This window comes from Stigmatopora argus, chromosome 11 (genome assembly GCF_051989625.1).
Source record: "Stigmatopora argus isolate UIUO_Sarg chromosome 11, RoL_Sarg_1.0, whole genome shotgun sequence".
In the NCBI taxonomy this organism is placed as follows: Eukaryota; Metazoa; Chordata; class Actinopteri; order Syngnathiformes; family Syngnathidae; genus Stigmatopora; species Stigmatopora argus.
In genome coordinates this window covers 16870262-16884144 of record NC_135397.1, presented here as the reverse complement: position 1 = coordinate 16884144, position 13883 = coordinate 16870262, and the positions used below count along the sequence as shown (strand labels likewise).

At 41.1% G+C, this 13883-nt stretch overlaps 1 protein-coding gene across 9 annotated transcripts in view; it reads left to right on the top strand.

Moving 5' to 3' along the window:
- The first annotated feature begins 5117 nt into the window (after nt 1-5117).
- Nucleotides 5118-13883, top strand: part of ctu2 (cytosolic thiouridylase subunit 2 homolog (S. pombe)) — a 72204-nt gene continuing 63438 nt past the window's right edge. For 4 of the 9 annotated variants that reach the window (XR_013303817.1, XM_077612898.1, XM_077612895.1 and 1 more), the window contains exons 1-2: nt 5118-5326; nt 7833-7907. Coding sequence is in view for 6 of the 9 variants with exons in the window: in XM_077612898.1 (XP_077469024.1) it covers nt 5271-5326; nt 7833-7907 (131 nt within the window). In the remaining 3 variants the exon portion in view is untranslated. Of the gene's footprint in view, nt 5327-7832; nt 7908-13883 lie in introns of those variants that run through there. The other 5 variants (XM_077612897.1, XM_077612896.1, XM_077612899.1 and 2 more) reach the window with 5 other exon arrangements.

Sequence of the window (13883 nt, the reverse complement as noted above, 5' to 3'; positions counted from 1 at the left end):
CTGTTTATCTATTTTGAAATAAATAACCGTATTGGCCGCATTTTCTTGTTATGGCGTTTCGTCTTTGTCACCTTGCAGTTTCTTGCATGTATTCTTTTTACGTGCATATAAGCCGTACCCTCCATTCAGTATTTTTTTAATCCAACAAATGTAGTTTATATGCGAGTAAGTACGTATGGCACATAAATTGCGAAATGAGACCAATGATAAAAGCGGCGGTTAAAATTATGGATTGGCAAAGTTCTCACTTACCCAATGTCATGTATTCACTCTTGACTAATATATGTATAAGGTCTGTCTGGAAGCAGTTGATTTGACCTACGCAGCTGATGACTGGCTGACTAGATTTCATGGGTGTGAAAAGACTGATGCAGATGGAACAGAGGAAATGCTTTCCTCTCTTCCACCTCACCTCATCTGTGGTCCATGGGTCCTAAAGATGTTGTGAAGTGTGACATTGCGCTTGTTTCCTTTTAACATTGATTTGTCTGCACCAATTTATCAGAAGCAATATTTGCGTCCTAGAGCGGAAATCGCGGCCATCTCTGAAACCATTCAAGGTTTGTGGGACACTGGTGTTATAGAACGTTCTGCCGGTCTTGAAGTCTCCAGGTAAATATATGGTTCATAATTTGAGTGTAATAAACGCCTGTTTCCACTTGACATACCCAGTGCCGAATCCTTATGTTGCCCTTTCTGCTTTGACACCAGAGCACACATTTCTCAGTTGTAGATCTCATTAATGTTTTTTTGCATACCGGTAGAAGAATCACATAGAGATGTCTTTTCATTTACACACCTTGGTGTTCAATTGCGTTATACTTGATTGCCACAAGGATTCCTATTGTCGCCAGGAATTTTTAATCAGGCTTTGAAGGAACTATTGGCACTGCTGGTGCTCCCTGAGGGTGTAATTCTTGTGCAATATGTGGACGACCTCCTCCTAGCAGCTCCGTCAGAATCTACCTGATTGAAGGCGACTCAGCATTTTCTAGAGCAGTTGGTGGGGTGCGGCTTCAAGGTCTCGTGCAGAAAAACTTCAATGTGCTTGGACAGCTGTTTCTTTTCTTGGTTGTCTAGTTAACTCAGATGGGACATTAATGTCCTCTTCACATCAATCAGCCATTTTACACCACCCTCGACCTTTTACAGTTAGAGAAATGTTATCATTTTTGGGTCTGACAGGTTATTCTAGGCAATTTATTCCTAATTATTCAGCTCTGCAGTTCCTTAAGTTTCCTGGTTAATGAAGTTGGCATGAGAAATTCAAGACCTACGCTCAATTGGATGACCAAAGCTGAAAATGATTTCATAAGTCTTAAGCAGCTACTGGCTCGTGCTGCCTCCCTTTGTCGCCCCGATTATTCTAGACCATTTTTCTTAGATGTTTCTGAAAAAGGTGGGTCTATTTTGGGTTTTCTTTTCCAGGAAAGAGGGAGGAGGAGAATGAAAAATGTTAACATACGTAAGCATGCAGCTTGATCCAATTGAACAAAAACACCGCTTGTGTCCGTTATGCAGCATCATTGGGCGAATGTCTTCAAAAAGTTGACCACATTGTCCTCAGCCATCTGCTCACAATTCTAACATCGCATGCAGTAGCAGCATTTAATTGCTCTAAAGAGTTTACACTTTCATCAAAAGGGGCTGATAAACTGGACAGAATTCATGAGCCAAATTTGACGTATAAAACTGAAGAAATTAATGCGGTTGACAATATGATGGAAGGGATGCCACATTGTTGTGCTTCCATGTCTTTGGAAGAGGAAAAGTTGAGGGAAGACTTGTATCCATCACACAGAGTTAGTGGATTACAGTGCATTCACTGATGGATGCTCTTTTAGGCATCTGAAAAGGGACTGATTTCTCCATATGCAGTAGTGAAAATTTCGAAAAGGCACTACACCAGCCTAAAAAAGTGGCGATCATAAAATGCAGAACAGGAGGCAGTATATCAGTAGAATGAGAAAGCAGACCAAGCAGCAAAGGAAACAGCAGGTTACATGCTAAGTCAACCTATGATGATGGTAGAGCCATTAACAGATAAGATGTACCCAGCAGACGTCAACCATCTCCTGGAAGAGAGAGCATCGCCAGAGGAGAAAACCTTTTGGTTGTCGTGCAACCAGATAACCAATAGGTTTGTATAAATAAGGTGAGTGATAAGCAAGTCCCATCGGCAGCCTTTTTAGAGGAATTGATTTGGGAAGCACATGGTCCAGCTCATTTGGGTCAGAAACGTGGCAGAAAGACTAAATAACTGGTTCCACCCTCATAACTGGTTCCACCCTCACATGACAGACACAATTAAGAATGAATTAAGGGGGTGTGACATTTGTGGGCAGCACAATGCAAAGAAAGGTTTACTGACAGACCAGGAATATTACCCACATGCCAAGAGAAAAGGGGAGGAGGTCATATTAGATTTCACCGATATGATTGACAAAGTGTAAGGGTAAGAGGTACCTTCTTGTGATAGTTGATGCATATACCGGATTCATGTGGCAAAGAGGATGCGACGTCAGTGATTAAAGCATTGATTAACCATTATATTCCAACATGTGTTTCTGCGCCTAATTCGATCTGATAATGGAACATATTTTAAAAATAAGAATTCACAAACGGTTGATAATGCTCTCAGATTGAAGCATAGATTTGGAGCAGTATATCACCCACAATCACAGGGCAAAGAGGAACGCATGAACTGAACATTGAAGGCAAAATTGGCAAAAGTCATGGCCAGTACCAAATTGAACTAGTTGGATTTGCCGCCTATTGCGTTGCTTGCAGTTCGTTCCACTATAAACTCTGCTACTGGGTTCTCCCCTTTTGAGCTGGAGCATGGCCAGGATTTCCCTGGTCCATGGCATTCCTTGGATCAGGGTACTCCGCGTAGCACTCTTCTCCATAAACCGTACATGAATTCATTAAATGTTCTCATGTTTCATTTTAGAAAGCAGACTCGATCATCATGACACTAGAACGAGCAGGCAGTGGCGCGTGGGAAGTTCCTGGGAATGTCTACTTGAGGGCCTACGAGAGGAAATGGAGTCAACCCAGATGTACGGGACCATTCCGGATCATCGAGAGGACCAGCTACGCAGTTCGTTTGGAGGGCAAAGGAGACACCTGGTCTCCCAGTGTGCATCGGCTCCAACTTCGGAAGAACCCTTCATCCCGCGGCCTGCGGTGGAGCCAGTTCTGAGCACACGGTCCACCTCTACACGTCCGGCAACACATGTTTACAAGATGCAAGTACAAGGCCTGCTAACTCTGGCTCCTTTCAAGGAAATCGGCAATGTTTTATGTTTTTTGACATTTTCCTGGTCATATTATCTCCCTCTTGGGGGTTGCATGCCTTGCGCCAACCCCCAGAGAAGAGATGGTGGATGTCTATGGGATGGCAAGGATGGATTTATCGCATACTTCTGTATAAAGGAATAGTTATCTGTTGTGTTTCCCTTCATGTTGTGTTGTTCCACTAGCAAGACTGTTAGGTACTAGAATGATTTTTCCCCCTCTCCCTGCTCCACAAATGATCCTGGATGAGGCAGTTTTTCCAGTGCTACCTTTTATTACCCCTAAAAATGATTGTACTATTTTGTGGTTCCACAAAACTTTTTTCCTGTGCCTGACCAGAAAGGAGATTTTTTTGAACTCGTGTTAATGAGCCAAGGTTGGACTAACTTTCCAAGAAAGATATCAGAAATTGCCAAAACGATGACGAACGAGGGCAAATCTCCATGTTTTCACTGTATCAGTCTATAAAAGACGTGGAGTTGTGCAATATAGTAGGTCTTCCCTCCTGTCTCTTTCAACATAGATCATTTTCACCTGGGAAGTTTAGAACTACAGCAATGATGCAGCCACTCACACATACACTGTATGGCTAATCAAATAGTTACCTTTTTTTCACGGCCGTAGATTCCTATTTCAGACCTGACCTGCAAGTAAGGGGAACTCGAGTAAAGAGCAGACCTGCAAATCCCCCCACCCTGGGTGGAATTATATTTGTCATAAAAAAGAATTATTAAAATTTAGCCTTACAGGAGTTTCAGTAAGGGTATTAGATTGTGTGCAAATATAAAATCAAAGGGGGCAATATCAGGATTTTATTTTAATTTATTATACATTTGCTTGCAATGAAGAATATGCTTTGCTCATCATTATTAGGATCATACTTGCTTGCAACTAAGTAGTAAATGCTTTGCCGCTGATATCCTTAGTTAGTCTAAATAAAGAGGAGCCAGAACGGACTGGACTCCTAAAGTTTGCCTTCTGCTAATAAACATTACACCTGGAAGTCTAAACAAAGAGGATCGATCCAGGAGACGGATGATGGGAAGAGGTGGGGCGAGCGCCGAACTCCAGCATGTGGCGTGCCGAGCCACCATCTCAGGATGACAAGGGATGACTTTCTTGACCTGGGGTCCCTCCAGTGGAAATTGTGCTGATCGTCGGTGGGTGATTGAAGAAAAGAGACTGGGGGACCCCCAACAGCAATATTTGTACAAAAAAAGTGCCTCTTGAATCGGACAAAGAGGACTTGGGCTAAAGCTCCAATAATCTGTTATATTTTATTATATAAATCAAGCGGAGAGGAACTTTTTCGCTGTGAATACAGTACTTAAAGTATTTTTTAAAGAAATAATTTATAAATGATATTTATATATTAATACTTTATAGTCTTCATATTCCTGTGACTGTAGCTCTCTTTTTATTAAACATCACCATCCAAATTTTGTCAGACCTGTAAATTCTATGAGTTAAATATAAAATTATATAAACTTATTAAATAACCCCTTGATCTTTGATGAATTCTTCACTACTTATTCCTTTAATCTAATGATACTGTTATTTTAATGACACAAGTATCTTTCATGTGGTCACTAAACAGTTTCAATGCAACTATGTATAGTGCTCTGTTCTTCAGATATAATGTATACCTTAAAATATTTACAGTATCACTGAAGAATCCCAAAAAGTAATCTGGTATGGATAGTGGATTGATAAAGTTTATAATAGGAAATAAATACTGTATATAGAAGTTGTTTAAGGCGTAAACAACTTTTAAACCAGTAGATGGCGGTAACGAGCGCAAACGCATCATTTAACAACCACTGCAGCACGCCAGAAGGAGAAATAAAAGTACCCCGAATAAGCCAAAGACTAGAGCGACCTGAACATCTCTTTGAACCGTATGTTCTCGCGGTCTGAAGCCACAATTCTGAAGAAGTAGCCGTACTCCTGCTACTACTGCAATCGCTCTGATGTGTCAGGTGACTGAAACCTATCGTGATGAAATGAAGCAGGATGAGCCTCCAAGGTATTTGTTGTATTGTTCTGTTTTCTCCATTTCAAAACGGTATGAGACCACTACGTCAGTGTTTCCCAACCAGTGTGCCGTGAGCGATGCTCAGGTGTGCCGCGGGAAATTATCAAATCATACATCGTAATAATCCAAGAGCGAAATCTCAATATTAAGAGATTAAAATCGAGCTATCACGAGGTTAAAATTGAAAAATGTAATCATAGATTGTACTAAAACAAGATTCAAATCGTAATATTATGAGATTAAATTCATTTTGTTGCTTATTTTTGTGTAAAGTAAACCGGAAAATCTTTGGTGTTCCGGGCTTCAATTTTTGTCGACGTTTAGTCTGTGTGAGCACAACACGGCGTTTCTCGTAATGTTAGGTGGTTGAAGTAATATTGGGAGGGAAAAAAATCGTAATATTACGAGATTTAAGTCATTTTCCAGTTTTTACGGTACGTGAACCGGAAGTTGTTTGGTTTTAGGGGCATCAACTTTTGATGACGTAAATATCTCTGTGAGAACATTACTTTTTGCGTAAAATTGGGAGGAAAAAGTCAAAAATTAAAATAAAGTTAAAAATGTCACATTAATTATTTTAACATCAGTCGAACTGAGGGCTGTTCGGGATCTGCAAACATTTGCACACACTTTGATGGCGTTATATCGGTGTGAAAAAAAAAAAAGATTTTGGATAATTTGGGGGGGTTAATGTAATTCCTGTTAATACAACGAGTTTATAATGTTAATATTGGTGACATACCCTATTTACACGCACATAATTTTACCATTTCTCGCTTATAAGCCACCCCTGATTCCCAATTTTCTCCTCCATATTCATGGTTTTAATAGGGAGTACAAATGTGTTACTTAGAAGGGAAAAATCATCACACTATTTATTTCCGAGATACTGTATGAATCAAAAGCACATTATTAGGGTCAATATCATAAGGAAGTTAATATGCCTGTCTTTGTAAATGCAAAATATAAAATTATTCAATTTGAGAAAAAGAAATAAATCTATCTTGATGAGAACCTGATGCTTTCTAATTACAGATATGACAATTTTCTTACCAGAAGTTTAAAATGTGGTGGCAGCCATGTTGCTTCTAATGTCAAAATATCTCAATTCTTTCGATGGTTCATATCACTCCAATAGTGTCACTTTCGAACAAGAAATAAAACGAAAAAAAATCACAGTGGAATTTTTATTTATTTCAAAATCAAGGCTACTCGCGTCTGGCCAGTGAGAGAACGTTTAACTAGGTGATAGGTTCACCAATAGGCATTCCCAAATGCACGCATAAATAAAACAGACATCTGACTCATAACCGGTGTCTTGCAAGAGAGAATCGATCCTGACTTGCATTCGTCCTAGATCATTCTGCCGAATCGAAACCTCTCTTGCTTATTTATTACATAAGATTTACAACATGCATCTCAGTTCTCAAAACAATTGAAGGTCTGCCGGATCTTCCCGAGGGAGCTTGATGTGAACCAGACATGAAGTCGATGTTTCTCATAACAATTGAAAGTCCTCCGTATCTTCCCAAGGGAGCTTGATGTGAACTACACTTTCAGAAGTCGATGTTTCTCAAAACAATTGAAAGTCCTCCGGATCCCAAGGGAGCTCGATGTTTTGGTGTGAACAATGGTTTTGAGAAGTCCAGCTGCAGAGGGGAGTGACCTTCACGTTGTTTAGGTTCACTCAGGAGCGAGCATTACAGGGTTGCAAGCAGATGTATTAAAATGACTTTTTAAATGTTAATAACCCTAAGTAAAGCAAAGCGTTCTTCATTGCAAGCAAATATATAATAATGCAAGGTTAATAACCCTAAGTAAAGCAAAGCGTTCTTCATTGCAAGCAAATATATAATAATGTAAGCTTAATAACCCTAACACTAGGTTTAGACAGCAGTGCCCTAGGTATGTTGGCCGCGCCCCGACCTAGGTAAGATGGCCGTGCCCAGAGCGAGCAGTGACGGGAACGCAAGTTTTTTTCACGTTTTATGCAAGATGCGTACGTTTTTTATCTTGAATTTCATTCATAGACGTCAAAATAAATTTTGTTTAGCGTTTTATCTGTTTAACTTTTCTCTCTTTGGAAATAAATGACCGTATCGGCCGTATTGTCTTACGTCATGACGTCACTGCGCCATTGTGTCACGACGTCATCCTGTCATGGCATCGTCAACTGGCAGTTTTGTGCATGTCATGTTTTTATGTGCAAATAAGCCGTACCCTTGATACAGTCATCCTTTTTGTTGTCCGACAAAAGCGGCCTATATGCGAGTGAATACGGTAGTTTGAAATTAGAAGATTTTTAGCTAGTGGTGTGCCTTGAGATTTTTTCAATGCAAAACGTGTGCCGCATCTTAAAAAAGGTTGGGAAACACTGCTCTACATAAATGTAATCTCGGCAAATCAATGTGATGTCTTGAGTTAAATTAGGTAAGGGTAAATTAAAAATAACTAATTTGCCTGTAATATGTCTTATGATTGCTGCTTAACTCCGCAGTGAGTTGAAGAAATGTGTCAAATGCAAGGAAGTGATTGCCGTGGTGGCAATAAAGGCAGGTGACAAATACTGCAGGTAAGACACGACACGTCACAGTTCCACATAGTGCTTAAATAACAACAGACAGACAAATAAATAATCAATAATTAAGTAGTTCAAGTGAAGTCAGCAAAGCCGAGCCGGGGCTGAGCGTTCGGGCAGATGAGGGGTGGTGACCCAGCTTCACTTTCTGTGGTCTGTTGATCAGAAAGTGTCACTCCAGGAGCATGTGGAAGGTGAGAGACCCAGGTTGGCCAATTTAGGGATTACAGTTAGTTTACGAGGTCATAATCGGTGCTCTTTCCAAACTTGCATCTAATATGTATATAATATAATTAAAAACAAAGTTTTGTTTTAACAATGTTTAGTTCCCCTGTAAAAAGTAATACACCTAGATTTTGAAAACCTGGTTAATATAGTGGGACAAATAACTATTTAGTCAACCACCAATTGTGCAAGTTCTCCTACTTGAAAAAATTAGAGAGGCCTGTAATCGTCAACGTGGACAGAATGTGGAAAAAACCCTGAAAATCAGTTTGATTTTTAAAGAATTTATTTCCAAATTAGTGTGGAAAATAAGTATTTGGTCACCTACAAACAAGCAAGATTTCTGGCTGTCAAAGAGGTCTAACATCTTCTAAGGAGGTCTAACGAGGTCTCCACTCGTTACCTGTATTAATAGTATCTCTTTTAGCTCATTATTGGTATAAAAGACACCAGTCCACAACCACTCTCTCACACTCCAAACTCCACTATGGCCAAGACCAAAGGGCTGTCGAAGGACACCACTGACAAAATTGTAGACCTGCACCAGGCTGGGAAGACTGAATCTGCAATAGGTAAAACGCTTGGTGTAAAGAAATCAACTGTGGGAGAAATTATTAGAAAATGGAAGACATACAAGACCACTGATAATCTCCCTCGATCTGGGGCTCCATGGAAGATATCACCCCGTGGCGTCAAAATAATAACAAGAACGGTGAGCAAAAATCCCAGAACCACACAGGGAGACCTAGTGAATGACCTACAGAGAGCTGGGACCACAGTAACAAAGGCTACTATCAGTAACACAATGCGCCGCCAGGGACTAAAATCCTGCACTGCCAGACGTGTCCCCCTGCTGAAGCCAGTGTGGTTCGCTAGAGAGCATTTGGATGATCCAGAAGAGGACACTGAGAATGTGTTATGGTCAGATGAAACCAAAATAAAAAAAAAATGGTAGAAACGCAGGTTCTCGTGTGTGGTGGAGAAAAAATACTGACTTGCATCCGAAGAACACCATACCCACTGTGAAGCATGGGGGTGGAGACGTCATGCTTCGGGGCTGTATTTCTGCAAAGGGACCGGGATGACTGATCTGTGTATAGGAAAGAATGAATGGGGCCATGTATCGAGAGATTTTGAGTGAAAATCTCCTTCCATCAGCAAGGACACTGAAGATGAGACGTGGCTGGATCTTTCAGCATGACAATGATCCCAAACACACAGCCAGGGCAACAAAGGAGTGGCTTCGTAAGAAGTATTTCAAGGTCCTCGAGTGGCCTAGCCAGTCTCTAGATCTCAACCCCATAGAAAATCTGTGGAGGGAGTTAAAAGTCTGGTTTGCCCAACGACAGCCCCAAAACATCACTGCTCTAGAGGATATCTGCATGGAGGAATGGGCCAAAATACCAGCAACAGTGTGTGAAAAGCTTGTGAAGAGTTACAGAAAATGTTTTTTCTCCGTTATTGCCAATAAAGGGGTACATAACAAAGAATTGAGATGAACTTTTGGTATTGACCAAATACTTATTTTCCACTATGATTTGCAAATAAATTCTTTAAAAATTAGTTTTTTTTCTCCAGTAAAACACATTCTGTCTCTCTTGGTTGAGGTTTATCCATGTTGACAATTACAGGCCTCTCTAATCTTTTCAAGTACGATAACTTGCACAATTGATGGTTGACTAACTACTTATTTGCCCCACTGTATGTGTGTATGGATGGATGGGTGGGTGGGTGTTTGGGTGGTTTGGGTGGGTGGGTGGATGAATGCAGCACATTAATTCTATATTCGCCGTCATTCCCAGTGGAAGTCTCAACTGTGGTCCGAGCGTTCAGGAATGGTGAGACTGAGATGTGCGTGGTGGATGCCGCATTCGCCCACCTGTTCAACATGAGTTATTATGCTATTGCTGTGTCACGAAAATACTAATACTTAATTAAAAAAAATGTTGTTTATTCATGTTGGGAGTGAATGGAGTTGTCAGAAAGCTGATTTGTAATCTAATAATAAAGTTTGGCTGACCTATCTGACTGTTTTGTTGACATTCCCCGTAGCGCAGCACCATCTACTAGATGCATAACGTAAACCCAGCCTCTACTGTAGACCCGTATATTGCGGTCCGGTAGACCAGTGTAATGCTGAGCGGTGCGCCTTACAATGCGGCGCGCCTTATATATGGAAAAAAATAAAATGTGTCATTCATTGAGGGTGCGCCTTATAATGCGGTGCACCTTATAGTCGTGAAAATACGGTATATATATTATATATGGATCAAAATTCAGCCGCAACAGTCTCGCAATTATGGTAAACAGCCCTGACTCTTTTTCCCGTTCGCAGTAAATGCTGGGATTTACAGTTCTTTTCTCAACCAAATAGGGCGGCCGTTATTTACTAGGGTGGATTTATAAAAGAACTCCTGCCGCTAGATGTTAACGTCAACAGAGCATATAGCTAGACTGCGAACTGCGTGGGAGCAGTGGATGACTGAAGGCGAGCATACGTTCACCAAGACCATGAGACAGCACCGGGCGACATACGCCACTATATGCCAGTCGATCGTGAATGCATGGGCTGATATATCCGTTTCAACAGTCGTTCGAGCTTTCAAAAAGGCAGGAATTGTCACTCAGCTGCCAGACAACCAAAGCGATTCAGACGCGATTAATGACAACTTTGATGCGACGGAGCCTGGCGTTTTGGAAGCCGCATTCACCCAGCTGTTCAATTCGGACACTGAAGATGAAGAATTTGAGGGATTCATAGATAAGGAATGAACTGATAAAGTGAGCTTTAAGTGTTTCTTTTGTGTGTTTACACTTGAACAAGGTTGGTCATATTGTGAATATGGACGTCAACAATTGAATGTTATAGTGCCTTATTGTGTACGTGAGAACACGCCCGTACGGTTCACCCGCGTGGACAACATTGGGTTCTTATTTGAGTTATTAATGTTATTGTTATTGCTTTGCATTATTATGAGTGTTACAATGTTGTGATTGCACTTACGTTTAATGTATCGTAACAGCATCAGAATGTTTTTACGTGTTTACTGAATGGAGAAGTTCCCCTCCACTGTGATATAAATGTTGCACTAATTATACCTGTTATACCTTGCTGCTGTTAAAAGATAAACACTTGTACTATACCTTGGAAAAAATAATAAAAGTTATTTATTCATTTTGAGAGTGAATGGAGTTGTCAGAGAGCTGATTTGTAATCTGTTAATAAAGTAACTGACCTATCTTACTTTTTTGTTGACATTCCCTTTAGTGCAGCACCATCTGGTGGCTGCATAATGCAACCGCAGCTATTAATGTAGACCAGGGGTCCCCAAACTTTTTCCTGTGAGGGCCACATAACCTTTCCCTTCTCTGATGGGGGGGGGGGGTGGTGTCAGTTTGTAACAGAAAAAGTGTGACGATCGTAGGGGAGCTTAATTTTTTTTATTGTTTTCCAGAAAGCCACACATAACCAAATAACCCTTTCAAGGTTCTTTACAGAAAAAAAGTAAGGAAACAAATAACACTATTAATGAAATAAATAATAACTAAATAACCTTCTCTGAGTTCTTCACAGAAAAAACAGGAAATAAATAACACTATTTATGAAATAAATAATAACTAAATAACCCTCTCTGAGTTCACAGAAAAAACAGGAAATAAATAACACTATTTATGAAATAAATAATAACTAAATAACTCTGGGTTCTTCATAGAAAAAAGCCATGGAACATTAACTTTCTGTTGTGCCATGCACAATCTTAACAGATAAAAGTTCAGCTCAGTTGTCAGAGCAGAATCTCTCTCACGTCGACACTTTGCAGCACAGTGCTTGCTGGTGAATTAGGCAGTGGACTCGTAGCGGGGCGGTGAGACCCCTTTTTTCCAACTCCCGGTTCATGCGTCCCATTAGACTGCGAGTTCCGCCCACCATGCTAGGAGCCCCGTCAGTCGTGATGCTAGCTAGCTTTGACCAGTCCAGGTCCAACTTCTCTATGGTTTGGCACACTTTGTCAAAAATATCCTCCCCCGTTGTAGTCCCTTTGAGACTTTGGAGGGCTGTCAGATCCTCGCATATCTCAAAGTTTGCGCTAACTCCACGAATAAAAATGAGCAGTTGCGCTGTGTCCTGCACGTCCGTGCTTTCATCCAGTGCTAATGAAAAAAAAAGTCAAATTATTTCATCTGCTGCTGCAGCTGGGCATATACATTACTCCCGATTTCTTCAATGCGTTTGGTCATTGTTTTCGCCGACAGACTTACGGCATTAAATGCATCTTTCTTCTCGGGACACATCTCCTCCGCGACAGCACCCAAACATTTCTTAACAAACTCTCCGTCAGTGAAAGGCTTACCGCTGCTTGCTATCAGTTTAGCAACCCGAAAGCTGGCCCGAACGGATGCCTGGTTCAGCTGAGCTTGGCGTACAAATATATTTTGCTGAGATAGTAGTCCACTTTTTCGCTTTGAGAGTTTGTCTGCTCGTATTTGGCCTTGCAAGCTATCGTACTTGTCTTTGTGACGGGATTCATAGTGTCGGCGACGATTGTATTCTTTGAATACCGCAACCGTCTCTTGACAGATGAGACAAACAGCCTTTTCTTTGCATTGAATAAAAAAAGAATCGTTTGTCCACTCCAGGTTAAATACCCTGCATTCTGAATCAATTGGTCTCTTACCTAACTTTTTCGCCATTATTCCGTTCTCAAACAGGTTGCACAGTTTTTATATGCTTGAATAGTCCGCGATGGTTCCAGGGCTCCGCCCTCACCTGCGATCGTCCAGATGTCTCGGTATCACTGTGCTCGCGCAACCAACGGTGGACGTGCCCGCGTGCATCAAAGGGAAACACTCTCCCCGCGCGTGTCACCAAAGAAGCAATGCGAAACCCCGCTTCACTGGGATGATTTGTGGGCTCAGCAGGGGTGCAATGAACCAAACACAAGATTAAAACGTCCCAGTCTTCAAGGCCAAATAGGAAAAAAATCCGATAGCGTCTCTGGTATTGTTCAGAGGGCCGATCCAAATGTGCCGGCGGGCCGTATCCGGACGCGGGCCGTAGTTTGGTGACCCCTGATGTAGACCCATGTAATGCCTTATATGAGGAACAAATTTTAAAATATATCATTCATTGAAGGTGCGCCTTATAATGCAGTGTGCCTTATGGTGCGGAAATCGGTACTTTATACTTTTTACTTTATAATGTTTTTACAACCCACTTTGTTCTATTAGCTTGGTTTCATTCTGCTAGTTCTTTTTTGGGAACAATTCAGCCATGCCTCTGCTGTCACACATGGGATCAGCTGTGAACAATACGCAGCAGAAAGAGCAACACCTCGATGACGCTGGAAATCCGGAGCTGGACAAAAGTGCTGGGAGAAGAAGCGACGCTTCAGACCACTCATTCCATCTATTATTATGGGGAAAGTGAGATCCCTCCCCGACAAGATGGAAGAACTGTCGCATATTGCAATAATATAGAAAATGTGATATTCAACACCCATGTTTTTCTAATATAATGCAGCTCTTGTAACCCACTCACAGTTCATGGAGACAGTCTTGTTAGTCATTGTAATGACACTGTTGCAAAGGTTCTTTAGTCTCGTGTGGCTTATAATAAATTTACATTGTAGTTTTTGGGTAGCCAATTTGAGGTCATTATACTGTAGTGAACTGACCAGCTTTCAAGATTACACTTAATAGAGCTGTTGTGCTGCAATTCACTTAATTTTGTCTCACCTTTTTTTT